Raw genomic sequence first — 17,438 nt, forward strand, 5'->3', positions numbered from 1 at the left:
TTTGCCCCCATAGTTTCTGCCATACTACTAGTTGCTGCAGCTTACTCCAAACCAATCATTGCTGTATGACATAAAAAAGCATCATTACCTACCGGTGCACCACTGTAGGAATGTCTCTTAGATTTAAAAACTGATATACTACAAAATACAGGGATTTACCTCGACGTTAGAGGCTTATTCAGCATAGCTTTAACAAAACAAACAAAAGCACTAAGGTTAACACTGTAGAGGTGTAATTACACTTTAATGTATAGTTTGAGCCTGAGCTTTCTGTAACTTTTTCAGTTTGCAGATGTTAGTGTCAAGAACAAGAATGCACTGAATGCAACTGTCAGTTGTAGTGGGTAGATTATAGGAATCATAGTTTCAGTTTAATAGAAAGGTCTTAGCTTATGTAATCCATTTCACACTGTAATAACTGTCTGTGCTCTGAAATCACTGTTATTTCTAAAGTGCATGTTACAGTCTGCTTAGAACGAAGAGAAACTGGGAAAATCTTCTTTATCTCCTCTGCGATCCATTTCTGAGGAAGTTCAGAAACTCTGAAACTTTGGACTCATTTAAACTCTGAACATACAACAAATACACAGCTATCAAGATAAAATGGAGAGAGAGAGAGAGAGCGAGCTTATCTCATAGAAACAGGTTTCTCGATACGTGATGTCACCGTGTGTGGCGGTGGCATCACTTACTGATCCTTCAGAAATGCTTGAGAAAATGGAGCGTGTGCGGAAGCTACAGCGCTACTCGGCCAATAAAAGAGCTTTGTTACTGAAAAGCTATTTGATTCAGAAAATAACGACGCTACCACCAAGCTACTGAGAAATGTAGTTACACTAGTAACTGCCCAACACTGAATTTATCACAAAGATCAGGAATGAACAGGTTCTGGGCATTTCTGGCATCCAACCACGGGCTTGTTGCCCCCGCATGTACAAATATACAGTACATTGTAACATAGAAAACAAAGCTGACTGATTTCTTCATTTAGCCTCTATGTGCTGTATAAATTCAGTAGGTTTCCCTGAAAATCAGTTTGTTAATCTCTTCGGGGGGTCTCCTCACAGTTGGACATGAACCCAAACTTCACGAGAAGTAGAATGGGATCTGTCCCATTTCAAAAAGAGAGTGAGTGTGTGGCAACATGTGTGTGTGTGTATGGATGACGTCACACCCACAGGTGTGATACATGTGGTATGAAACACTCCTAACCTACAGGTGATAAATGTTTTACTGAAATTTACTAAAATCATTCTTCTTTTGATTGACCATGTGGCCACGAAAGAAGAGCATCAAGTCCTCCAAGCGAAACAAAAAAAATATGTCGTTTATCCATGCCTCCCAAAAAGACATATGAGCGCTACCTGTACCAGTCCAGTGATCAGCAACCAGACCTTAACTACGTTACGTAAATTATAAGACGCAAGACACATGGCATTAAACACGTGGTTGTGACCGTTTCACAATGTTAATTTGGTTAGGTTTAGGCAACAAACGTACTTGATTAGATTAAGGACAACATTTTGGTTTGGGTGGCGCAATGGATAAGACACATGCCTTTGGTGTGAGAGACCCCTTACACCAGAAGCGCTGCAGTGCGTCCAGGAAGCATCCCAGCGTCAAGTAGCACAGTGCAGATGAACCGGGCAGGAAGTCAGACACAGAAACGGCAGAGAAACTGTCAATTTTAAAAATAAAATACCCGTTACAGACTTCCAATCGTATATCAACAATAAGCACAGTTAAATCAGACAAAAAACAAACATTTTAACTACCTAGCCTACTTAATCATAGTAGAAGCACAAAACGCAAGCACTAATCACCAAATCAACAAAATCTAAACATGTCTGCAAAGTCCCGCAGGTAAAACGCTCTTATTCTGAAATGCTCCCTGTGGTAGTTGCTAGATGCACCCCTCAAGACGAGAAACGAAAGCGATCCACGGAGAGCTTTGAAGGATGTAGTAGAAGCACAAAAAGGACAATTAAAAACAAGTCATTAACGAGGAGCCGGCTGCACGCTTCACTGCTGAAATGCTTGAGAGGCTTCCAGTGGACATCGTGAATAAACCGCTGCGCACACGGAGCCTACGCCCCTCCCTCAGAATTCCCATGATGCATGGGGGTGAAGGGAGTTTTGTTAAAATGTGCTAATACGTTTGCCATTTGATTGAAATACAAATGTTACTTTATGATTTATGTTTATTAAAACTTGTCTCCTTAGAATCTAGTGTGTCTGTTGGTAATTGTCCTTCTTGTGGTGGTTTACCATTGAAACCATGAGTGAAGGGACAGTTTCAGTTGATAAGAGCTGCTGAATTCTCCCAGGTATATAGTATCTTCATGTACCGACCCCATGCACCCATGCTACCTCCGCTTATGCCCTAAGTATATTGTCTTAACTGTAGGTGTTTAAATGGAAAGTGGTGGAACAAAATCAGGCTGTCTACCAGTAAGAAACAATGAGGTGCTGTGGCTAAAACCATCCAATCAGTTCAGAATATTCAAGCTGCGTTAATGCAGAACAGATGCAGTAATCTACCATGTCTACCTACTGTACCTTATTGCATGCTACAGTTCAGTGCAGTTGTGTGCTTCAGTAGTGCTGCATGAGCAGGAGCATAAGGGCTGAACAAGTGCTTCCATGTGCCTTTGGCACTTGTGTTGCTGACTTTACAGCTTCATAGAAATTTTAAAAAAAGAACAGTGTCCCTTCATATTAAATCACTCTTGCTGCTCTATGAATGTTTTAGAGACTCTTTATATCTTGTCTATCCTCAAAAATAGGTAAAAGATTTCATCCTTTAACTGTAACTTTATTTTAGTAAAATGATGATCTGCAGTGAAAAAAGGTATCTCTTTGAATTCACAGTAAAGTTGGAATATGGACACTTAATGCTGAGAAAGTATTCAAGTGTACAATCTGAGGGAAACAGTCACTTTGGTTTAACTGTCCTATGGTGAAATAAAGATTTTATATAAGTGTACAATATTTACGCGCATGTTTATTAATATATATTCAGACTAATGTGTTAACAGATGGAGGCCGGTTCTTTTTCTGAGAACTGTATATATTCCTGATTATTTGTAAAAAATGTTTTAAAATCTCACGTGGGGTTCGATCATGTGTGCCGAGGGAGGGATGGCCCACGAGATGGCACGACGCTCATAAAAATATCCCTTAATGACATTATGTAATTACATCTAATGAAATGATGTGGAAACTATTATGGGCTATTAGGCTAATCGCTCTTTAATGGTGCTGATCAAAGTGTCATGGTCCTATACATTTACTGTTGTAGGTCTATGTGCAGTAATGTGTGTTCATGTGCATGAATTTGTGTGAGTGCGGTGCACTGTGTGTGCATTCGTGTGTGTATTTGTGATGGAGCGAATGTGCTTTTCTGAGTTCAGAAATTGGAGTTCAGAACTGTGTGTGCGTTGTGCTGAATGCTTGTGAGTCGAACGTGACCTCATCTTCTAACAGGGAGGAGAACAGGGACGTTCAGGTCTTTGCTGTTGGCTGTAGACGCAGTTAAGTGGCTCATTGATCCTGTACTGTCTTGTGACAAACAGGGTGTATAAGACATATGGGAGGAGCTGGGAGAGACAGGCAGGAGGGACGGAGGAGGAGTCTTACACATCAACATCCGTGTACACGCAGTCCTTTGGCTCAGTTTGGGTCGATTATATGAGATGACGGCAGACAGACAAACTGACTACCTCTTCTGCTCTTCCCTGTTAAGAGATTTTTGGAGGAGTTTTTCCTCATTCAGAGGACAGAGGGTGCCCATCTGCACACTGCTATTTACCTTTTTCTGGCAACAACTGAGATCCCAGGACTTCAGCGCGACTACAGCTAGCCGTCTAAAACAACATTTAGGTGAATTTAAACAATGGCTAAGTTGCTAAACGCATCTTGTTGTCATGCAAGGGCCCTGTTCATGTTGGACAGACATTTTAATTGCCTAATCAATTCATACCAATCCCATAAAAAATGACTATTTTCCACAGGTTTTTCTGAGTGGATGTCTTAGCGTATTTTCTCTAAAACAGCCCCGCCCCTTGGCGGCAGGCGGCTACTGCTGCATCGCTCGTGTTTTTTTGCTGGTAGATCATGAACTTCCTACTTAAAGCTGGATATCGTTATTTTCAGAATTTTATTGGCTACACGAAGTGCCGGTCATCGGCACAATTGCTTGCAATTGGCTCGGCCTACCCACGAAATAACAGGGGCTGGCCCTTTCTTACAGCACGGGCTCTTGTAGGTCATGAAAGGGATATGTGAGTTCCTATTGGGTCGGATTTGGTGTCAGTCGAAAGGTCAGAGTTCAGCAGCTAAATCCGAGTTATTACGGTTATGACATACAAGCCCCGTCTGCCGGCAGATATGAAACGACGCAGCAGCAGTCCCTGTGGATTTACTGATGGAATAATGTGTTTTGGACTAAATATTTTTACTGGATTGGATCATCTGGATCTTCGACTACGTAACAAGACCTTTTTATGTTGGAATATAATCGGTGGATTACTGTGAGGCTTCACAGGTGAGTCGCGTAAATTTTGCTTGTACTGGTTGGTCTGACAGAAGCGCTGATTGTACCCGCTGTGGTGATTGTATCTTGAAATGGTTTGCATTGGTGGAATCATGAGGATTTTAGCTTTCAAATGGTGGATCACATGAGTGTGAAGTTAACATAGCAGCTGTGTGCACATACAAAAAGCTGCCGCCAGGACCCGACCTGGTCGTCAAACTCTCCACCCACTGCTTCAACTACCTCACTGCTCCATTCTCCCTGCCTGAATCTGGATCATCTCCCTCGCCGCTTGTGAACTATTGGCGTCCAACAATAAACTTCCTTTTTACTGAGAACGGTTATTCGTCTCTGTCGTGCTTTTGGGTCCTGTTTTACGTACACGTAACAACACAAACGCATGGCTCAACACAGAAGGGCCAACTCCTCAGGTCAAGACTCAGCAGTTTATCTACATCTTAAAGGATAGAGGACACTCGTTTGAGGATCACTAGGTGCACATTTTAGACAGAGGATGGATGGTTTGAAAGAGGTGTCAAGGAAGCCATTTACACCCGGGTTCAGAAGCCGTCGCTGAACACAGGAGGGGGTCTACGCCACCACTTATCCCCCACTTACAATGCTGTCCTTTCATCACTTCCCAGGAAACTAAACAAGCGTTACCTCAAACCCTCAGGTCAAGACACCAAGGATGGTCGTTCAGACTTCGCCTCGGGTGGCTCTAATGATCATGACGACTGTCAGGAGCACTAACGAACCAGCGGTATCGATGATCCTGGCAAACGACCCCACAGAGGTGGGCATTGCACATCACATGGTTGCGCTCTGTGAAAACCAGGTGACAGGTTTACTGATGATCACGTAACGTTACAGTTTTATTTAGTTAACGTTACACTGGGTTTGAGAGTCTGCGGTTGGTGTTGACTTACAGTAGTTAATAAGCTGTCATTAATTGCATTGCAATTGTTGTAAGTGAAAAACAGGTTACAGTTACAGAATCCCTTATAGCCACGCAATTTTATAAGCAGCCTGGATTGAAGGCAGCAGGTGATACAACATTCATTATAACCACGATTGACTTGAGACTTGACTTGGACTCTAGCTCAAAGACTTGTGAGGATCTCTGTTGTTGTATTTGTAAGTGTGCTCTGTCAATATGCTGCTGTTTTGGCCAGGTCTCTCTTTAAAATTAGGTTTTAAATCTCAGTGAGATCATTTGGTTAAATAAAGGTTAAATAAAATAAAACGTGCTTGTGTTTCTGTAGGTGAGCAAAAGTGGTGAAAAGATGCATCAAGGTGATGACACAAATGTATAATGAATTTGTAAGATAAACAGACTATTAGTAATGCTAATTTATATCAGAGTTTTTTTTAAGTTTAATGAGACAACATGTCATGTTAAGTGGTACATCACCTAGTATGCTAATGAAGAAATAAGTACTATAGCCACCTGTAGGAATTCATTTTAAACTTACGCATGCCTGGAAGTGCCTTTTTTTGCAACAGTATGTTGTACAGATTGTAAAGCTCCTTGAGACAAATTGGAATTTTTTATATATTTGGGATATATATAAATATAGACAAATGAATCTTCCTTCAACTACGCAGTATGTACAGTAGAAAAAGTCCAACAAACAACAACATTGTTTTTTAAACATCAGGAAATGAGGAAATATAGACACACTTTAACGAGTAATCAAACAAACTGTACGCAAGTAATGAACAAAAACAGCAGGGTCACTTGTGGTCTATACTCAGTTACTATAAGGCCACCGACCAACAGGCCTGGCGAGCAACATTCAGCTCAAATGAAGCAACACAGATGGAGACTCAGCGGGCCTGAGGTAAGACCCCCATGCTTCCTTGAGCATTGGCAACTGATGGCAGTAAGTTTTACAGCGTAGAAGCGGGTATAGCTCCAAGATTAGGTTTTAATTAATTTCCTTAGACGTGTGACAACTGATCTCTAGTAGAGTCTGTGCCATGACATGATGTTTTTGTGGTCTTCTCTGGTCATGTAATTAACTACTGCATAACGCCATGTCAAAGTGGTCTGTGGTTCATCATGTTGGAGAAATCTTCAAATTAAACTGAGAAAGGAAAATCACTCTTTAGGTGAACTACACACTGTTCATTTAGTTCACAAGCCAAACATGTTGTGGTGGAAATGTTAATTTGTACTACTTCCTGCTGCTGCAGAGTCTATGGTCCGTGTCCATTATTACTGTTCTTCACATTATATCAACCTTAAGATACTGTACATCCTCAACCAGATAACCCGTTCTCGCTCCCTTAACTCTGTCAGTTTGTAATGCACTGGGGAGCCATTTGGCGTCATAGTCCAATGCACTGTGGGAGCCTAAACGCTAAAAGCAAGTGTAGGATTTAAATAACAGAAGTCAGAGTAACTTAAAGTAAGTAAAGTCAGAGGTGGTTGGGGTGGATGGGTGGGTTAGGAACCCAGTGATGCCAAAGGGTCTTGACTAAGCATCCAGTTTGATGAGCTGGGAGTGAGAGAATGTGTTGACCAGGAATGTTACCAGATTCAGCCTGTAACTGAATGGATGGAGATGAAAAAGTCAACGGAAGCAGTCAGATCCTGTCTGCAGACCTTTCTCAAGACAAACCTTGCGCGTTATTTACATTGGGGTCCCACCACTTTTTAAAAGCCTTTTCTGTTCTGAAAAATAGCTGGCAATAAGAAATGTTAAATAACAAATGAAAATACTTTGAGGAAGGTTTATTTGCACAAAGAGACATGACAAAAACATGCAATGCAATATAAATCTAGAAGAAACAAATGTGTATTGTCCAAAAAAAGTAACGAGCTAAAAAACAAGCTACTGACTACTACTTTTTATTCAGAATTGTCATTGCCAACTGAATTTAGGGTTTCCTTTTACACAAATAAACACATTTCCACTATAAATTGGTGCAGAAAATGTCTCCAGAATGCAGAAAACTAAGTGTTTAATGCTCAAAAGGGAGGACCCTACAATCATATATTTGAATATTACTTCAAAATAGTGCTAAAATATCTTCGTCTTGTTCTTGTTAACCCAAAATTGTGCATCGTCATGTCTGGTGAGCTGTATCGTCACACCCCTAATCTCAGCCCTTATGTCCCAACACAAAGGGATGCCCTTGAACCTGTGACTTGTATCTTGTTTGTTTCAAGAGATGTCCACACATCAAACGCATCAACTGATTAACACTGCCAAACCCTCTAAACTTGGTATGTCAATGCTTAATCCCAATCAACCACGGGGCCAATCAGTACTCACCAGGGCCGAGCTGCCTGCCATTTTCCCTCAAGACAAGACATCTGTGCGGCGCTCGGCCTCCTGTCGCTTGCAGGGAGCATTTTGTCAAGTGAGATTAACTTGGAATTACCGCAAGAGGGGGTCAGAGAAGAGTTTCAACAGACGAAGACCGTGCAGCATTTGAGGCACACTTGATCTTTGGTCTTTACTCTCTGTCCTCATATTTCACTTTCCCTTCCTCCATCTTTTGCTGCATTCTAAATCACAAACTATTTCTATTTACTTTTAGTATGTACTGCAGCTGCCCTCATTGTGTTGTAGTATTCATACAATTGGGAGATCCTACTTAGGCGTAACACTGCACCTTGCACTCTCACCCTCTTGGTCATACTTATGCTGCACAGAAGATTGGGGGTCAGAATAGCCTGTAAGCAAGCTTGCTTGCATACTGCAAACTGTGACCGGTTGCATTAGGTCATCCTGGTATTTTTCGAACACTGAATTTGACATATATGTATTACACATACTCGATCTTTTCCTGGCATACATACAACAGTGTGGGTGTTTGGTTATTTGAACTATGCACCCTTTGTTTTTCTTGCAACTGTCAAGAAAATATGTGACATTTCACCAAACAATGTTCTTCTATATTCCATTCCATTATTAACGCGAGTCCTGAATGTCTAAAAAGGACATCTTTGAGAATAAATACATCTTTTGAGAACTGATTTAGCAAGTTAGTACGGTTGTCTGTCTTCCTCTGACAGGCATCATCCCGCTTTGATTGACTGAGATGAAGTGGATTTTTTGTCTGTAAGCCTGATCAATCAATCATTGTAATCGGCTCAATCTCAGAGTCTGACAGATGCGGACACCATTCTGCTCAATGCCAGTCTCAACAATAGCCTCTACCCTTATTTACTGAAGGTTAAGGTTTCATTTTTCCCCCGCCTTTGTTATAAACGGCTACAAAAAGCGCTGACTTCCCACTGCATTATGGGAAAACTTGTCTTGCTATTGTGTATTCTCTAGGCTAAACCTTCAGTCAACTCAGTTTCTAAGTTTTTGTTCTCCTTAAAACGATATGAGCGTCTTGTTACATCGGCAATGTAGAGACGAGGTACGTGCTGAAGAGGTCTGGCAAGCTCATTCACTTCCAACTCCACACCCCGACATTTTTCATTTTCAAACTTAGTCTTCAGCCCCAACTGATGCTGACTCATCCCTTAAGGCAACTTATCAGATTTCGCACAGCTCCCACTGGAGACACAAAAGACTTCATACAACTTTTGTTATATAACCCCTAGAAACACACTTTGAGGAGTGTCCAATACCTTGGCGGCGTTTTAGAAATTAAGAAAGTCAGTCTTTAATAATGACTTACTAAAATTTATTACAGCAGACAGCGTCCCTGATAACTTAAAGTGCAATAAAGACGTAGCAAGTGTCACGCTGTAGGAGGATAAATCCCAGTCACCACCTGGCATCACAAAATCTGTTCTTATTAATTAATGGCTTATAACTTGTTTTTCAAAGCACCAGTAAATTATTTATTAACCATTAACATAGCTGTAATATTTCCAACTTTTAACTCTTATTAGAAAATGATAAATAATTTTTCTCTCGGCGGTAGCTCTATAATGTAGTAAAACTGATTATTCATATTGTAAAGCACTGCAGCGCTCGTAGAAAAATCTGGAAACCAGGAAGAATGGACCCCCTGTCTACGATCAGCTCTAAGCTGCTGAAATCAGGAAACTGCCCACACAGCCTGTGTGATGGTCTGCCAGGCCAAGAAGACTATCAGTCGCAGCCAGACCGGACTGACACATCATGTCTCTGTGTTGTTTACTACCGAGCTGAGGCTGTTTGCTGTCCAGGTGCCAGGAACAAACAATATGCAGAACAGCCCAGGGAAGCTTTAGCTTTGCCCAAATACTAAACTCCGAGGCAGAAACCGATCTGACTGAGACAAAAACACAAACACTGTTATTCCAAAATAAGATTTGGCTATTTTAAAATGCCTGCTCTCACCAACTGACGAAAGAGGCTTCACAGTCTTTTAAAATGGCTAAATCACAGCACTTTCCACAGACAAGATCCTCTAGCAAAGTGAAGATTGGCTGGAAAGTTTGTGCAACATGAGGAACATGGTGTCTCCTGCCAAACACTCTGAGGAACGATATGAAAAAGACTTTCAAAAATAAGCACTGGCGATGCGCCTTTTGTTTGTGGACTCACAAGTTGTTAGGTTTATAGGTCTTCTTCCTACAGACAACTGAGAAAAGGCAGATTTCCAGCCCCAGTTGAGTCTGATAGCTGAAAAAGACATTTCAGTTTCATTTTGCACTTTGTCTACCCTGCAACCTAAACCACACAGCCCTCTGATCCAGATGAGCTACCACTGAGGACTGCACTGATTTCTACCGCACAGAACTTGGGAAGAGTGGGAAGTTGTTCAGCTTAAACCGCCACTTTAAAGGTGCTTAAGGGCATTTTGGGTTGAGTGATCAGCACAGAGTGAAAGAGATTTAGGGACTTCATCAGAGAGACCTAATTATGTGTAATAGCATTATTCAAAGTTAAACATTTATGACCATATCACACGAACAAGACATACGTTATATTCCCATTAAAAATGACTGACACTAGGACATTGAGGAGATAGTTTCAAATTTACCATTCAATGCTAAAATAATCCAAGCAATGATCTAACTCCTCTGCCTGCTCTTCACTACTGAACTGAAGAGACTGAACAGTTCCCTTATTTGTGTTTCACTTCAACTCCAAAGTGTCGGTGAGATGTCAAGAGGCCCGCTACACGTGACCAGCAGCAGAGCTGTTTTTTGACACGAGGTGTTGTTTACTAGTGCTGAGAGTGAAGCTGTCAAAGCTGGCGGCAACACTATACAGTTCACACGTCACTGCTACATTTAATGTCCAATCAGGTTCAACCACTTCACTATTCAGCTGAAGCCCAGCAGCTGGTAAATGAGCCGGTGAAGGTGAATCATGAATTGAATTAGCTAATGTAAGTGTAAAAATGTGTACAGAATAAAATAAAAAGTTGAGTAAAGGGCGAAGGTTTTTCCTTTACCTATCACTGATAGACCTCGACCTAAAATACACTGCACAATTCTGAAAATAAATGACCATTTGAAGCAGAAACACTATTTCCTATCCCCATGGGGTAACGGCTGTCTTACTGAACAGAAAACAACAAATCTAAAGTGGTTCCATATCAGCAGTTTCACAAGTGTGCAACTTATTTGCATGATGCGATAAAGCGACTGTTCAGGCATACAAAATGTGTTGAATAATGAACAGCAGCTTTGGCCCGAAGGCAGGAAGAGATCACAGAGGGCAGTTTGGGTCGAAGCATTGCACACACAACCAGACGAGCAGAACAGGTTTTTGACATGAGGTGTTGTTTTCCAGTCAGTTTCAACTTTGGCCTTATTTCACTCAGAGAAACGCACAGTTTAGCAACAGTGAGAAGAGTCAGGTTGGAACAGCTGTGCTGTCCACCTGCATGAATATGATTGGATGTTACCAGTCAGCTGGTAGCTCAGCAGCTGGTAAATGAGCCAGTGATGGTGAATCATGAACGAATCAGCTAATGTAAGCACGACTTCAGCACTCAGCTCCATTTCTAGACAACCTTTGAATGCACAACCAATGAGGCGACAGCTTAGTGAAAACGTAATAAGAAACGATTCTTTTCTGTGTTTCAGAGTTCCCAGAACTTGATGAGACTCGAGTCGACAAACTCCTCGGTCAATAACATTTAACGTTTTTCAAATACTCGTTTTCTGCATCATCGTAACTACAACTACATTTACAAGAATGTATTACAAGAAATACTGGGCTGATGTCTTATGGTGCACACAGGTTCTAGAGGGCGTCAGGAGCAGCAAATAGTCCAGACACTAGAGAGACAAAAGGGTTTTTTGGAAAACTTGGGGAAAAACTAAACTTGGAATAGAAATGAAAGAGGCCACTAAACATAATATCTATGAATATCTAAGGGAACCCATGAGCCACTGATAGATCTCCCATGGGGTAACGGCTGTCTGGTTTCCATGTTTATTGAACAGAAAACAATAAATCTAAAATGGTTCCATATCAGCAGATTCACATGTGTACAACTTATTTGCATGATGAGATAAAGCGACTGTTCAGGCATACATAATGTGTTGAATAATGTACAGCGGCTTTGGCCCGAAGGCAGGAAGCTTCTAGGAAAAAAACAACTGACAATCTGTCACCAGGTCAAACAGCAAGATACAAGACAGGTACAAGATTCCAGGTTCAGGTCGTTCACGTCTGAAATGCTAAACAGTCAACAAAGATTCAACTAAAGATTTAATAAGAGGAATTAATGAGAGAAATGTAATGATAAAATAATATAATTTTTGATTTTCCATTTTCTGTTGCTGGCTTAATACCAACAGATAAACACAAATGTTCTGTTTGTTATTCCTCCGTCAAAGCCTCCAGGAGACCGCTTGGTAGGGAAAAAAGTATGTAAGAATCTGTACTCTCAGTTTTGCAGACTGTGCATAGTTTAATAATTGATGCCCTTAAAGTAACTTTTCCTCCAGGATATAGACATTGTTACACAAGCTGCATCCGGCCGGCAGAGACAGCAAGAATACCAGAAAGATAGGCTTTTGTAATAAATTTGCCATTTTTGGAATAACAAATCTCCCAAAATGGACTGGAGAGGTTTAATCCTTAAAGATTGTTAAACCATAGCCACGAGATATAAAACACTACATGCACTGTTAAAACCATGAATTACTGTGCGCCTTCTTTTTTCCACTGGAAGCTGCTTAACATCCCGATATCTTACACCATCAGCACTGATAGTATCTGTAACTTCAGATCTACAAAAGCTCCATCAAACAACCAATTAAAAGTAGTAATAGCAATTGTATGCAATGAGCCTGAGCCGGCCCTGAGCAGGCACACGTACAAATCTAGCAAGACTAAACAGCCTAAACTTGTCACGACATCCCTGCCGTGACACCTGCGACATCTGGCATTGGAGTGAAAGTGTATTGACTTTATTTTGCCTTTGGTATGAATGAAGCATGCCTGGTGTGTTTTGGTTTTGTCCGCCTGTGCTTTCTCCCTCTCTTGCCGTCTTTCTCCCTCTCTCCTTTTTCCCCTGCAGTGGAGTTATGGCCGTTACTGCTGGTTCACTGGGTTTGGCGCCAACACTCACCTGATCCTCATCGGCAATCGCACACCTGGCCAGTATCTGCCTGTCTGCTGCCACATTTAAGGAGGAGCCAAACATCCAGTCCCCGCAGGATCGTTAAGTCATCTGCAGTATGTCTTGCTTGAACGTTTCCAGCTGACCTGCCTTGTACCTTGGAAAGAACCTTTGATTTTTGATAACTTGCCTCCCTTGCACACCCCACACCACTCTCTGCTTCAGGAAACTCTACCAGAGCTACTCTACCAGCCTCCCCCCTCTCTGATTCATTCTGCTTGTTGTTTAAATCCCTTAAAACTAACCTACTGTCTCCAAAACCTGACAAAACTAGCTTGTAGCCAGAAAATCTTCCAACATTTCCATCCCTGCTGTAAACAAAAACAGACTGCTATGTTTTTGTTCTCTTGAGCAATGTTTCACCTGCAACGTGTCTCAAGATAATATGTTCCTCTAAGAAGTGTCGACTTGAGACTGCAACAGGATTCATCTGGATTTTCTTTTGATACAACATAGATGCTGGATATTCTGGCAAATAAAGAATTAGGGCTAGTCATTTTAAATACTTGGCAATGGTTAGAGAGAAATTATGGTTATGGGAAAAAAGAACATTAACTGCAGTTCTGGGACGGGACAGTCTCAATGTCACAAAAGTAGGGCTGGGCAATAAAAATATAATTGGATAATTTTCCTCAATATCAATATAATAAATGTTCAATATATCGTCAATAAATATTTGGTTTAATTCATTTGAATCACAAACAAATTAGCACTTAATTTTTCTATTAAAATATTTATTTAGTTGACGAAAAGGGACTAAAAAAGATATAACTTAATTTTACTCATGTATTTGTCAAAAAATTGGTTTTCTCATAGTAATTTGTTGTGAAGTGATCCACTGTTTAGCATCAAGTATTGTCACATCTGACCATAAAGAAGTTTAACCAAACAATTAACCATCTGGTTTCTTTAATTTACACTCAGGAGGAAAAAAACAGCCTTTTGATGATTTGACATATATCTTGATAATTATCGATATCGAATGATATGAAATGTTTTTATCGTGGGAACATTTTTGGCGATATTGCCCACTCCTACACAAAAGTCATCTGTGCAGCTGTGCAACAAGTTGAAAGATGTGATGAAACCCAATGAGGTGACCGTGTGAATCATTCTTTCTCTCGAAAGGGCAAAAAAATTTAAACGTTTTGATTTAAAGTGAATTTTTAAAAGACAAAGAAAGACCTTTGTTGTAAAACAAGTTAAATCCTTCTCTCTTACACCACCTCTAAGCTGTAACAACCCTCTTACTGTTAACCACTGATATCTTATCACACCCTCATTCGTTCAGATGATCAGTCAGATTAACCACAGGGAGTACGGTTTACCATTAATCATGCATGTCACATGCTCTCTTCTGTTATTCTGTTCAGTTTTCATCATCAGTGGGGTGTCGCCTGCTGTGCAGAACTGAGTGCAGACTCTGAACACTGTAAAAAGAAATTAACAAAAATGCTCCAGTTCACACCCTCCGTTACATCCACTGAAATATTTCCATATTTGAAGGAAGATCAATAATGAAAATAAAGGTTCGTGGTGTCACCTTCAAATTTCACATTGGCAACTGGATTTTTCTGGGTCCAATGGATTATTCTGGTCATTAAGCAGTAGTTGATATAAAATAGCAGGAGCATAGTGATGGTCAGCAGAATAAGATGTGATTGGAAACAACCGTTCCATAACACATAGCATTGTAAAAAGAACACAGGTGTAAACACTGAATTTATTAATTGAACGGAGCAATCATTAATGTTTTTAGTCACTTTTTCAGCATGTGCACCTGTTCAGCAACTTTTATTTGAATGAATTGCTTTGTATAATAATGTATTTAGTTAATACGTCCAGTGTTCATCCTCCGGAGAGCATGAACATGCTTGTCACATTTCATTGAAATCTGCACACAACATTTAGGATACAAGTGAACATTCTTGCCTGATATTAACAGAAGAAAAAGGGAAACTGAGTCACCAGAATCATTAGGAATCCTCCACTTGGGATCATGAATATTCAAGCATATTTATGGCAATTTCAACAGTATATCTCTCTGGACCTCACCAACTAACCAATGCACATCACCATCCTTTCACCACAAACATAAACAACAGCCAATACTGAGACTTTCAAACAGCACATGACATAGCTTCAAACGTCACCTTATCATAAATACTCCAGCACTCCAAGAGCGGCTCCCTACGTGGACCTTACATGCGTACATAAGACATTGCACGGCAGAAAAGAGATATCTACTGTCACATTTTTTCCCCTCCAAAATGACCAAAACGACAACAACAGATACTGAATGGCTCACAGCAAACCCCCAGCACAGCGAAAAGCAGCTGCATCTCTCATACTTACATCCAACCATCATCATGGCCACAGAGAAGATCTTCTCTCCGTCCGTTGTGGGGGCAATGTTGCCGAAGCCGATGGTCGTCAGGCTGGTCATGGTGAAATACAGAGAGGTGATGTACAGAGAGTCCTTGCCAGGGCCACCCTCCCATTGGCCAGAACCGCTGGCGTTGTAGCGGTACGGTGATCCAATGTTAATAGCCAGCTGATAGAGCCAGCTGTCCGTCTTGATGGTGTTGGTGGCCTCGTCGATGACCTCGTAGTCTCCGATGCTGTACCTATTGAGGGCAAAACCTGAATTTCAGTATGTTTAGCAGTCATGACAGCAGAGCTTTAAGCAAACCCATTAATGTGACTGAGATCTGAATAAAATTTATGGTCGAACAAACAAATAAAATCCCCCTCAAGACCCTCAAAATCTCCTGAAGAGTCACTGCTTTTCATTCCTGGTTCTTGGTTTCATTCCTTCCTAGTTCATTTGGTTAAGGTTAAGGAAAGATCCTCAACTAATTTGAAACAAGAGACAGGTTTAAACATGTAACCAAAAACACAATCTCACGGCAAATGTTGCCACTGAACATAATCCAGGCAGCAATTAGGTTTCCCATAAAAATGTAATTAGCAAAACAAGTAAATAAAATGAGACGGGGTAGAATGATTAGTGATAAAAACTGCTTTTAGGTAGTTGACAAATGACAATCCTAGTTTCTAGAGGCAAAAACTCCTCCTCCTAAAACCAGTTAAAATATAACAATTCTGCCATTATTTATGCACACACTCCATAACATAAACTCAGAATCCTTTAAATCTCTAAATTTAGTGCCTCAAATGCTTTTAAGAATATGTGATGGGCCACTTAAGGAAACCTTAAATAGGGTTATTAAAACCATTAATCAACTATGTAAGAGCGTACTGAGGAGCATAATCAACATTTATGGCTAAACTTTGCTCTGTTGAGGCTCATATTCAGTAATTTAAGTAACTTATTTGTTGCACTTTTTTACTTTCATCTTAATATGAAAAGTTAATGCTGCTTTGGAGGTTTTAAATTGAAGGTATTCTGTTTGGATATTTATGGGAAATAAAACTGCAAATAGGAAATTAGACTCCATCTCATTGAATAAATAAAGTGGTAATATATCAGAAGTATATTGCTGTGGTGTTTAATTTGCATTTAACGAATGATTTGAAAAGGGATTCTGTGTTTTTGTGTTACAGAAATTGTTTGCTATAGGGCATAAATAACTTAGCATAAGCATAATGTTGCATGACTTGCTGCAACATCAAACTGAACCAAGCTTGTAGCGAGCAGAACAGCAGCAGATGCATGTAACGTACTGATGGGGAGGGCAGAACAATGTTTAGCATACATAACCAATTAGGAACAGTTAGGAAAATGGGTAAATTCCCAGCAGCCGGCAGGAGCTTTTGAATGGCACTAAACTGTGAGGAAATGAGAGTTCCCTCAATGACTGTGAAACCAATAAAAAAAAAAAAAGATAATAACAGTTTACCAGATGCAGGCAAGCCAGTGAGCCACCAGTCCAAACACGCACACCAGCAGGACCAGAACAGCAGCACCGTATTCCAGGTAGTGGTCCAGTTTCCTGGCCACCCGGCCCAGACGCAGCAGGCGGACCACCTTCAGAGAGCTGAACAGGCTGCTGATGCCCTGAGGGGGAGGAACGAGGGAGATGAAGCGAGCTTTATTAGAGGTAAAAGCGGTTTCTGTGGGGTAAAAAGTGAATTAATTCCTTGGGCAACAACTGACTGTTTGATAAGCTGCCCTAGATCTGCACATGTGCCATGATAATGATGGCAGATATATCATTAAAATTCGGAGTCATTTCTGGAACAATTGGTTCTCGATTTCAGACTTTTGACACAACCCTGTAAAAAGGATCTCACAGTAAATATTGAGTACATATTTATTTTATGGTTTTTTACATGACATCTTGCGACTGAGTCTAAACCTACAGGTCCAGGGAAAAAAAGTCAGCTTCTTCCCATG

General features: G+C 40.7%; 1 protein-coding gene across 1 annotated transcript in view; it reads right to left on the bottom strand.

Annotated features, from left to right (window-relative positions):
• Window positions 1-17,438, bottom strand: part of kcnh5b (potassium voltage-gated channel, subfamily H (eag-related), member 5b) — a 179,053-nt gene that overhangs the window by 104,573 nt on the left and 57,042 nt on the right. The window contains exons 7-8 of the mRNA XM_038729311.1: window positions 16,942-17,099; window positions 15,434-15,705 (exon numbers count right to left, since the gene is read on the bottom strand). Of these exons, the coding sequence (XP_038585239.1) occupies window positions 15,434-15,705; window positions 16,942-17,099 (430 nt within the window). The remainder of the gene's footprint in view (window positions 1-15,433; window positions 15,706-16,941; window positions 17,100-17,438) is intronic.

This window comes from Micropterus salmoides, unplaced genomic scaffold (assembly GCF_014851395.1).
Source record: "Micropterus salmoides isolate LMB-PRFRI ecotype aquatic unplaced genomic scaffold, ASM1485139v1 Ms_hic_scaffold_19, whole genome shotgun sequence".
Lineage (NCBI taxonomy): Eukaryota > Metazoa > Chordata > Actinopteri > Centrarchiformes > Centrarchidae > Micropterus > Micropterus salmoides.